The sequence below is a fragment of the Hyposmocoma kahamanoa genome, unplaced genomic scaffold (genome assembly GCF_003589595.1).
Source record: "Hyposmocoma kahamanoa isolate Upper Pololo Valley unplaced genomic scaffold, ASM358959v1 87, whole genome shotgun sequence".
In the NCBI taxonomy this organism is placed as follows: domain Eukaryota; kingdom Metazoa; phylum Arthropoda; class Insecta; order Lepidoptera; family Cosmopterigidae; genus Hyposmocoma; species Hyposmocoma kahamanoa.
Window position 1 is genome coordinate 10,983,190 of NW_020654422.1, and position 11,817 is coordinate 10,995,006.

The 11,817-nt window shown below is 37.2% G+C and overlaps 2 protein-coding genes across 2 annotated transcripts; one reads left to right on the forward strand and one right to left on the reverse strand.

The window, feature by feature from the left end:
* Positions 1 to 992: 992 nt before the first annotated feature.
* LOC113235240 (ets DNA-binding protein pokkuri) lies at positions 993 to 6,011 on the forward strand. The gene is made up of 5 exons (XM_026470871.1): positions 993 to 1,262; positions 3,207 to 3,483; positions 3,607 to 4,161; positions 4,275 to 4,524; positions 4,608 to 6,011. The coding sequence occupies exons 2-5, from the start codon at positions 3,216 to 3,218 to the stop codon at positions 4,954 to 4,956; spliced, it is 1,422 nt and encodes a 473-aa protein (XP_026326656.1). The 5' UTR covers positions 993 to 1,262; positions 3,207 to 3,215; the 3' UTR covers positions 4,957 to 6,011.
* A 322-nt stretch (positions 6,012 to 6,333) lies between these two features.
* LOC113235253 (single-stranded DNA-binding protein, mitochondrial) lies at positions 6,334 to 8,721 on the reverse strand. Its single transcript, XM_026470889.1, has 3 exons — positions 8,606 to 8,721; positions 8,231 to 8,321; positions 6,334 to 7,804 (listed from the first exon to the last, which is right to left on the reverse strand). Exons 1-3 carry the CDS (start codon positions 8,621 to 8,623, stop codon positions 7,461 to 7,463), a joined length of 453 nt encoding a protein of 150 aa, XP_026326674.1. The 5' UTR covers positions 8,624 to 8,721; the 3' UTR covers positions 6,334 to 7,460.
* Between the last annotated feature and the right edge of the window lie 3,096 nt (positions 8,722 to 11,817).

Below are 11,817 nucleotides of genomic sequence, written 5' to 3' on the forward strand. Positions count from 1 at the left end.
GTTCCGTACCACCCGCCCGACACACTCAAAATTCTGTCTTGAGGTACGTCAAACTGATAATATAGGTACGCTAATGCAGGAATAGTAGAAAACTATTGTATATCTAAACCGTCAATTTGAGAGGTTTTCAGTATGTTTGTAGAAATCGTAGGAATTACAGCAATGATTCACGTCACCATAACCACAAGCACATTATGCGTATGGTACGTGGTCGAATGAGCTCAGCTCTAACCGGTTGGCGCTCATATTGTCTCACTCTGCACCAGGAAACTGCTGGCCGTTTGCTTTACTCAGACATTTCCTGTGCTCTTTGTTCGATACAACCATCACCAACGCCACTTAGAACACAACCGAACGACAGTTAGATGTAGGTAGTACATACTCGTACTGGAGTGACCTGTTTCTTCCTTAAAAAGTAATTGCATTTGTTCTTTAAGATTCATAGATTTCATAGACAGTTAGTTATAAATTATTATTGCATTTTCATAGTACACATTACGAATGAATTGTTTTAGAAACGTACCAGGACAAAAGTAATATTTTCAGTGTTACGACAATCGTAATTCCTAATATTAGATACGTGTTCGAGCTAAACTGGTGCACTAATCTATAAATTGCTTAAACCAATCATGTCACACTTATGCTCAGTGTGCAAACAAGGAAATATATTTATTATAAGAGTTATTAAAAACAGGCGCGCTGACGTAACCAAGCGACCCGCAGTACTTCCGCGTGCCTTAGGCATACAAACGCCGCTACATACTCTTAAGTCCATTACCAATCGCAACGTAACGTTAGGCATCGTTGTCTATCACCCCCAACAAACTTTGATTACGGTTTGCGGAAACGTCACTGATACTTTTGGTTTAAAATGGGACTCGGTCTGACTCCCAAAGTTTTATCTCAGCAATATGTGTGGCGTTGTGGAGCCAGAGACGAGGCCGGGTAGTGCGGGGGGGGGGGGGGGGTCTGCAGGCGTGCGTCCGTCCGCCCGCGCCGCCACCGCATCATCAGTCCGCGTCGGAGAGCTGCTCGCGTTACCCGCGTGCGCCCGATCCCTCAGATACGCTGCTGGTTTACGGCGTGCCGTAACACGACACGTTTGGAGGGACCGCCGCATTTACGTCTGTGCCTAGTGCTCTGTGAACACTGGATACTGTGCTACAAGTGTTGTGAAGATGTATATGTGCTGAATTGTCCAAAATTCGTCTGCCAACTCCAAGGATTTTGACGACACGTCCAGTTCCGGACCAGCTCAGCCGGTGAGTAGCGGTGCTTATCGCAGACCGTGTTATCGCGTTCACGCATTTCCGACCATACTCGATAAGGCTGTTGTAGCTTACTTAGCGACCGGATTTGGCAGACTACAATTTAAATGAAATAGCACATCGTTATTATAGAAATAGTAGTTCCTAGTTGTCGATAAGTATTATTGCCTTAGTTTTGGAATAGGCCATCTAATCAGTCAATGTTTGTAATTTTGTTATTCGTTGCATATTTATGTTTAGTAAGAATGGAAATAACTGCTAAAGATATGTTTCATTTCTACTAAGATTGAGTATCTATAATTAATAAATGAATAAACTATGGTACGTGAAATCCACAAGCATATGGACCAAGTGAACTAATGTTTTAGTATTTTATCGCGGAGTAGTGTAACTGTACACGTGCATCCCTTAATTATTTTCAAACCCGACACTTCCCCTGGGATTAGGGGCGTCAAATAATAATATCCACCCCTATATTCTAACAATGCCGCTTGATCCCTACAAAAATTGGAATCAGCAGGTGCCTTACTCTATAATTTTGAACATTATATTTATGTAAGTCCCCTGCTTAAGTGTTATTAATTCGCGAACATAAAGCAAGTACATAATTAACCGCATAACTGCCAGACTCGCCAATCGGTAGACTGTACAAGGCATGTTATCAAAACTCTTTAAAAACCTATAGATATTATTAGCGGGTGATCACTGTAACAAAGCGCCAATTCAGCAAAAAAAAAAGTATAATAGTAAATACCTGAAACACCTTCGTTGTCGTTGTGACTAAGAACTTAGGTATCATGAGTAGCAACAATATTGCGAATCTTTAAAAAAACTATAAACAGCAAGCTATATACTCCGAAGAAAAATTATTTTGCTAATGTGTAAGCTGTTACTATAATAACTACAACTAATCGATTATTGCATCAACCTGCCACCGTTACATAAGCTGCAAATGTAGCAAGCACAATAAAACATTTGCTAAAATGAAACCATTGCATGGCATATTCAATAAATAAAACAATATGTGACTTATATAACTACACATACATACAATAAAAGAATATTGTAGTATAATCTACTATATTACGCTAGTTTACTTTGAATTTAGCATCTAAGAAAACTATCATAATATTGTCTAGAAGACAGTCTTATTACAAAAGGTACTAGCGGTGCAAAAACAACTGTACAAAGTCATAAGAAGTAAGTTGTCTTACATAAATAGTATATACACGAAGTTAATTTGAATTTCTTAACTCTTGTTTGACCATGACTCGTCAACGAAAAGCGTAGGTCATCGACATCAGAGAGACGGAGGCGGACAGAAAGCAAGCAAACCGTTTTTGATAGGGAGAAATGTGTGGCCGACCGGTTAAAGCAATATGTAGGTATACATAGTTTTAAATTGATACCAAAGGATTTTCAAGATGCAATTCGTATAATAGATAGAACTCATATTACAACAACAATTCGGTCGAAGAACGACAAGGAATTTTAAAGAATTAATTATAATAAATATTCAATAATTAGACTTCGTAGTACTTCACATGAAATATATATTTTTAAGGCAAATATTACCAAATAATTTAGTACGCCAGGTAAATTAAAATATTAATAAAATGATTTTATATTAATTCGAAAAGTAGCGCCATCTGCTATCGAGTAGTGACATATGTTATTTGTATAGAAACAAATAACTTAGATGATGTCACAAATACTGTTCAATTTAATTAGAGCTCGGTGATATGATATTATTGCAAGATTAACAGAATCTTATCTGAATATTAATAATAAGAACATTATTTACGCCTGCATTTTGAATGACCTAAAACGAACAAAGCGAATGTGGAATAAATGTACCTGGAATGTGGAATGAATATACACCTAAGTAAATGACAAGACTGGAATCCAGCATATTTACAACTCATGGTCTTGTTACAGATTGTCGTAATGAAAGTGGTCAGCTTACAACTGCCATCGGGGCCCAGCATGGAGCGCTTGCCGCTACCATTCAGCCCAACTGAACTCCTGTGGCGATACCCACTACCGTGGGCTCCGCCACCTCCGTCGCCCTTGGGCGACACTAAAGCTCAGCTACCCGCTGGCTTACCTCCCGAACCCAGATTGTGGACGAGGGAAGATGTCGCTGTTTTCCTCAAGTGGTGTGAAAGAGAATTCGATTTGCCCAACTTCGACATGGATCTCTTTCAAATGAATGGTATGCAAATTGTTGAGGTATTACTTGTATTGACAAATAATAGAAATGCATTGTCACACAAAATTCATTAATTGTTCAAAATGAAATGTCACATTGCTAACTTATTTCTTTATTGTGTTATAGGAAAGGCCTTGTGCCTTTTAACAAAGACGGATTTGGGCGAACGCTGTCCTGGAGCTGGCGATGTTTTACACAACGTCCTGCAAATGTTGGTTCGCGACGCGGCGCTTTTGGGCAGAGTTCCTTCTTCGCCAGTAACTCCCACTGCCCGCGCTGCGCCGTACCCCCCTTCCCCTCACTCTCACCCTCCGACGCCCACATGGGCCGTCGATGGGTTTCACCACTTCCATAACGCAGCAGCTGCCGCCGCCGCCCAACCTAACTCCGTGACCTTAAGCCCCGCACCATCTGTCGATAGCTCAGGAAGCCCGCAAAGAGGAGAGCCGGTCACATATGCTCCAGCGTACCCGCCTCAAGTGCAACCCTCAGCGCAGCCTAGCTCAGGAAGCAATCACTCTGACTCTGATGAAGAAGGACAATTTGCTCCAAACCCACGTTCACCTAAGGATGCGCCTTTGGCCAGCCCAGCGCCACAATCGCACCCGGCGCAGCAACATTCGCACTACCGGGCGCAACATAGAGAATTTTTCCCAAGCGACATGCCCGAATCTAACACAAGTAAGTATCGTGTACAAAAGCATCTGATGTAAATAATAATTATGTAACATTTGGATAATTCTCAACATCAAACCTTTTTCAGAAATACTAACTCGTAATTTCTGCGTTTTCAGATGGACGACTATTGTGGGACTTCCTGCAACAACTTCTCAATGATCCTACGCAGCGATATACAAATTATATTGCGTGGAAAAACAGAGAAACTGGAGTTTTCAAGATCGTGGACCCGGCTGGACTTGCAAAATTATGGGGCATTCAGAAGAACCATCTTTCGATGAACTACGATAAGATGTCTAGAGCTCTACGTTACTATTACCGCGTCAACATACTCCGGAAAGTGCAGGGCGAACGGCACTGTTACCAGTGAGTATTTATACTTCATAAAAAAATATTAAGTATTAAAATAACAGTGACCCTTAATTACTTTTTTACTCTATTGTCAACAGATTTCTCCGAAATCCTACAGAACTGAAGAACATTAAAAATATCTCTTTGTTGCGGCAACAAATGAGCCCAACCCGGGTAGCTGCGCCACAAGCCGTCGTGAAAACGGAGATGAAGGAGGAGCGTTGCGAAGAGGAGCCAGTCGATGAGGATATGCCGACTGACTTGAGTATGGCAGCATCAGAGCCATGGCGGAAGCGCGCACGGCCTGAACCCTCGCCTATTGCTTCGCCTCACGATAAGCACCGCATTAGCGCGCTCATCGGTGACACCATGATGCATAAGAGGGAGTCAGAGTACAATGCTGAACACTTCGCGCTCAACCTCAAAAGTGAAAAATGTGAACAATGATCATCAACGCGGGACACTTTGTAGTGCGATGCGCTGTGCATTTACAGTGTAAACAGCTCCAACCACTAAAGTTCTAGTCAATATCCTCTCAGGTAGCATAATTTACGTCTTCCTCAAAAATCACATAGATGAGATTTTATATGTTGTTACAAAACTGAGAGAACTTTGACAGATTTAGCATGGTCAATGGAGTTCAACAGGGTATGGACCTCATATGCCTTTGTGCCAAGTGGTTTATCTAATAGTGTCAATTAACAAAGTATGTACCTAGTTAACAAAATGGGACAAGAGTTTATTTGTGTTGAAGATATAGACTGTTTTAATAATTTGTGCAATGGACCATTCACTCAACTGTTGACTCATGACTGAGAAATAGCATAACTCATTGCCAGAAGTCAATATCCATTTATGTGTGTGTGTTTGTGTGTACGCGTGCTCCGCGCTCATTGATGCATTTTGTAATTTAATTAGTTGTATATACTTAAATATTCATACTTGTATTAAATTGGCTAAATATTTAGCTCAAAACATAAGTAGCAAAAAACTTAGATTGTGTTGAGATTTTTAACATATTATTGAATTACAGTCTTCCATTGAAACAAATTTTGGCAAAAATTTCAATTGTAGCATGTGAAAACAATTCAAATTGTACATACATACCACAAACCCAAGTTACTATTTGGTTTACAATTTTAGGCAGCTTTGGTGATTGTTACTAATTTAAACTGGCTGCATTCAAGAGCGAAGAGCAGATGACTATAACAATGAACAAGCTATACCTAAACAAAATGCCTTGAAATAAAAAAAACATCCACTGTGATAAAAACAAAAGTGGTAGACATAGAATGCTAGGGCTTTTACTCAAAGATTTCCAGCTACAATTTTCTGTGATCTCTTTTATCAATGTAGGTAAATGTCTTAGGGGGTAGACTATAAGAATTTGTAAATATTATCCAAGTTAGATTATATAAGTAAGATAGATTAAGGACTGACTGTAAAGAGAATGTATGTATGATTTGTAAAACAAAGTGGAGCTTTATCAAAGTACCTAGTATATGTGTAAGAATTACAAATGAGTTTGTATTTTTACAATTATTTCTATTTTGGCATGCCTGCCATGATTTCCAACTTGTACACAATATAAAGATGATTCATTAAAATATATTGTGTCAAATTTATTATAACTTAAAATAAATGGAAATAATGTTATCCTACACTATTATTTTCTTTCCTTTGAAGGTCCTTTAATCAATCAACAAATAACCGCAAATTCCACATAATTTATAAATTATAAAATAATAAAAATGTGAACAAAGAAAAAAATAATAAAATATTAAAAAGAAATAATTAAAATTTATTAACTTAATAATCTAACACTTTTTTCTTAATAACTACAGAAGATAATGTTTTGTGACTAACGATCGCTTTCTATAGTCAATCTCAATCCATAATTTTCTAAGCTTGAATAATCAATCCAAATCCTAGTTTTACTATTTCAATAACCGATCGACGGATCGTTAATCCGATCTTTTGTTTCAATCCATCTGTGGGATGGCATTTTTAGATTAACATTTGTATGGTAGTGACTGTTGTGCGCCTTCTATATCCAATCCATAGCTTTAACAAATCGGATTTTGCACGTGTTCGATCTATAGTAGCGATCCTCCAATTTTGACCGATTGTACTGTGTAATCGTGTAAAAATGGAAGTTATTTTTAAGTGATAGCAACTGTGAAGTTGAACATTTGCTCAGTTATCGGACTGGGACAATAGCGACAGCGACCAAGAGCAGCTTGTGTCCTCAAGAACGTTTAGGCGTATAAACTTCATGGTAAGTTTAACTGACGCTGAATTTATATCCAAATTTAGGCTGAACAAAACATCAGATGAATTTGTTTTAACTCCAATAATGCCGTTTTTGAAAGTCAAATCAAAACGGTATTTTTATAATTTAGACTATTTGTCACGTCACGAATACGAACAAACATCAAGAAAACATTAATTGACACTAACATTTAACATTTCGCCGCATGCCGTCTCTTTATTTTTTTCCATCCTATATGGCCGTCCTGCTCCTTTGACAAACGTTCCATTCTGGACAATAGACGTTCCGTTCTGTTCCTCGAAACACGTTATTCTTGATGTACTTACGGTTTAAATATTTTATACTTGAAAGTTTGCAATAAATTTATATTTTTGCCAAAATCACATATATAAATAAATTAATCTTAGAAACATAACCACCATTTTAGTCACTAATTCATGTAATGATCTTTTATTCCGATTGCGTGGAACTAAACGTCAGAAAGGGAATAAATTTACGACCGATCCTTTTTTTTTAGGGGCGCTAGAGCTAGAGAAATGCAGATTCAGCAGCGATCAATGGATCGAATAAAATCTGGATAGAAAACAATCTTAGATTCAGGATCAAATATAGAAAGCGGCCGATAATCAAGCATCTGTTTTCTAAAAAATTCTTGTGTGATCTTATAACAATATAATTATTAAGTCTCAGTTTCTGAAGGCAATGTCTGGAAGAATATGACATCATCTGCTATAACAGTAGATGCTGTTCTGACTTGGCCATCATCCAGCTTCACTTCCCCATAGGACAGTTTACCAGTAATATATACTCGTTGGCCTTTTTTCAAGAACTTGTAGACTGTGTCTCGTAGGCCTGGTTTAAAAACACTGATTCTATGCCAATCAGTTCTTTGTAGTATATCCCCAGATTCATATTTGTAGCTAAAGTGTGTAGCCAGAGGGAAATTTACAACTGGGTGTTCTTCTGTTCCTCTTTTTTGTGGATTAGCGCCTACTCTACCAAGTAGAGTGACTTGATTTATTGCTAAAAGAAAACTTGTGTTTAACAATGTGAAAATAGCACATAATATTTACTAGAAACAAGGTTTCTAAGTGGCGATGTAAGATGTGCAGGAGATTAAACATCTGCTCAACACACTTTAAAAAGCCATTGCTTAAGTATATAGGTTGTGAAATAATGATATAGAAAGTTGTATTGATGCTAAAAATGTTTTCTCAGGTCTTTTAAAGTAAACATGGCAGACATATTACATACTTTTAAAAACCTCAGTGGTCCCACAGTTTGCACTGCGAGCGCTGGATGAGGGGTTCCTGGGGTCAATTCAATATAGGAAATAAACTTTTATAAATTACTTCTGGTCTGGAGTATTCAGGGAAATTCCACAAAATGAATTCCATTGTACTAGTACATAGCATGATCGAAAATACGAACAGAAATCTACCTACTTACTTTTCTCTGTTTTCTGAGCACTTAATTTAAATGTGGAACTATGTAGTTGGTGACAGTGACTTCCTAGAACTTGACGTGCTACAAGAGGAACCTGAAATTAGTAAGCCGTAAAAGACAAGTACGCTTGAAAAATCAACACGCACTATAACGAATTTTCAGAAGACACCCTTATGAACTTGAATTTTCAGAAGACACCCTTATAAACTTACCTTTAACTGTATAAACCCAATGAGAAATTCACGTCATGAGCAATATAAACGTTTAGTAGTCCTCTAATAACGAGAAAACATACTTTACATAAACAGTTAAAATCGGCTTTAAAATCAATGTGCATGAAAAACAACTAAAATTTATTTTTATAAAACAAAAACTCACCTTTGATGATATGAACATTGCGAAAATCTGTTACGTCTATATTTCTATTATATATATACTGTTTAATATCAAATAGCTATTTCAAAATAACATGAAAACAAAGAATAAACGGAATCAACGGATATTTCATTTCAATGACACATACATAACCCAACTTTTAGATTTTTTTTTAATTTATTAAGGCTTTGGCAAAGACATCATGAATTATTATAAAACTACTGCAATATGAAAATTAAAAAAGAAATTAAACTAACAACTTACACTATTTTAAAGGTGCTATTTACAAATTCAAATATTACATTATATAAACTTGTGTGCTATAAAAGCTCCTGTGTAAAGACAGAACAAAAAGGTTTACCAAAACTGCCCCATACACGAGCAATCATAATTAAGTAATAAAAACATGGTGCGAGAGTACAAATTACAATAATAGTTCGGTAACCTAAACTAAATCCAAAGATTTTACAAACAGCTCATGCTTTGCCCTAGGTAAGGCTTTTGTAAACAGGTCTGCCTTTTACTCTGTTGAAGGCTTGTACTCTAAACAGACTACTTTATCATCAACACATTCTTGAATGAAATGATGATGAACGTCTATGTGTTTAGTTCTCCTAAAACATTCATTCTCTACCATTTTGAGTGTGCTGCGGTTGTCATAAAAAAATGTTATAGGTTCTGATGGTGACAGGCTCCTGTATTTAAATTCAAATAAAAAAAATTCAAAAATTTTGCCTCTTTTACAGAACTCCCAAGAGCCATAGTATTCAGCTTCTATGCTAGAACAAGTCACGTTTTGTTGTTTGTGACTGTACCAATTTACAATGCATAAGCCGAACCTACTCAGAAACCATGAATATAGCTTTCGATCAGTCTTATCCCCCACCCAATGTGGGTCGGATGAGATTTCAACTTTATTACTACCTCTCCTAAAATTGAGTCCATAGCTAGTTGTTCCTGAAAGATACCGCAGTACACGTTTAGCTGCGAGCCAGTACGATTCATTATAATATAACAAGTGTTATATTGGCTGAGTTTACTGCACGCAAATGCAAAATCTGGACGTGTGCAAACAGCGAGATACATTAAAGTACCAATTAGTTCCTGATACGGAAACCGCTTATCGATTGTTTCTGCTTTCGGCAGATTGAAATTGACTTCCATAAGAGTCGCTACTTTGTAACAATCTTCCATGTCAAATTTTGTTAACAATCTTTTTACATATTCCGACTGTGTCAGCTTTAAAGTTCCTTGCTCTCGGTTCCTTTCAACCATCATACCCAATGCTTGTGTTCGCGTCTTGTTCTTCCGTGTGTTATAAGAGTGTCCTCCTCATCGTTGTTCGGCTGTAATAATTGTATATGACGAGACGTAGTTGGCTTTTCACCTTTAAAATTCCTACTTTCCTGAGTTTTGATGGGTTGCAGTACTGCGGGAGACAGTTTTGAAGTGCCGCCGAAGCTTTCTTCTTCAATATATAGTTTGACTTCTAAATACACTTGCTCGGTTTTCTTGTAACAAATCCCCAACGAAATAATTGTCATCAGATGTTAAGAACTGCGTCATTTTCTCATGATTCGCTTATAACTTGTAATATGTTGTTTACTTAAGAATTCATTACCTTTCTTGTTAATAAAATGTTCAAATGTGCACAAACTTGATTCTGTATGTAAGCTTGCATTTCACAACAAAACTTCCACACTTGTTACTTGCTGTAATGCTTGATGCTTGCAGGTTCCTGATTGGTTAGCGCCTAATGTGCTCATGGGTGCTATATGCGCCTTCTCAATACAACCGGTGAGAACCGCTAGTGGGAGGCCGACTGTACCGATTCGCTAACACTCGAAAAACGCAAAAAGACCACTAACTCGCTGCTCGAAGGACCAATGTTCTCGTCTTGTTCTTGCTACACAAACTATCTTGATTATAATGCTCAAAAGTCAATGCGACAAAAGTTAATTATATTCTTCTTTCATAGCTTCTAACCAATATTTCGCTTTTTCACATTTTATAGCTTGATTGTACGTTCTAGGTTCATTTCGTCCTGTAAGCGCTAGTTCCATGAAATAATTCACTTCATAATCTTTGAACCAAAATGGAGGATGCCGATGTTCGTTTTGTATGCTGATGTTGTGGAGTAAGAGCAAATGCTGTGCTACCAAATACTCGAAGATTACTGAGATTTACTTTATTACCAGTCCATAGCTCTTCAGGAGTAGCTTTAGTCAAAGCAGCATTAGACTACGATTTTTTTAAATAACAAGCAGTGTTTACTGCTTCAGCCCAATATTTCTTCTCCAAATTAGCGTCTTGCAGCATAGCTCTGACTTTTTCAACTAACGTCCTATTCAAACGTTCGGAAACGCCGTTTTGTTGTGGTGTATAAGGAACAGTTGTTTCGTAAACAATACCGCATTACTTTAAATAATTCGCCAAACTTTTATTACTATATTCTGTACCGTTATCACTCCTAATGCGCTTTATCTTTAGATTGGTTTGATTTTCTACTAATGTTATAATTATTAATACAAAGATCGAACACTCAGAAAAATAACTCAGAAAAAATTCTTTCGATCCGGTCGGATTCGAACCGACGTCTTCTTACATACCGTGGCAGACGCTAGACCAACTAAGCCACGGAACGAACCAACGGACCTTACGAATTTTTCTACGTGCTTGCGTCGTGTTTTTGTACTTGGTCTTTCAACGACTTTTTAGTCGTAGCGCCATCTATGAGAAATCTATTACAGATTTATCACCCAGTTAGTGCCTTTACAGCTACCAGTCCTGGCGAGAGATGTCGCTATTCACTGTATTAATTAAATTTTTATTGAATTGATATTCAATTATTTTTTTGTGAAATTACTTATACTAGGCTCTTGACCATTCGCAAATACTGAATAACATCCCCGTTTATTATCAATTTTATAAATACCGTCCACATTAGTAGCTGTCAAATCACAGGAACCGGTTACGCACACATTGTCCTTCCGGAAAATATGACTTTTATTAATATCAAATATTAACAGATAGCCTTTAGCTGCGACTTTGAGAACAGACAAAAGATTAGCTGCTACATTTGGAACATATAAGGTGTTATATATATATATATATATACACTATGGTTGGTAGATCTATGGTTGAAATTGACACTGTAAAATGTCTTCTGCAAATAATAAAAATGCTTGGATTATGTTAATATTAGTTTATTTCAT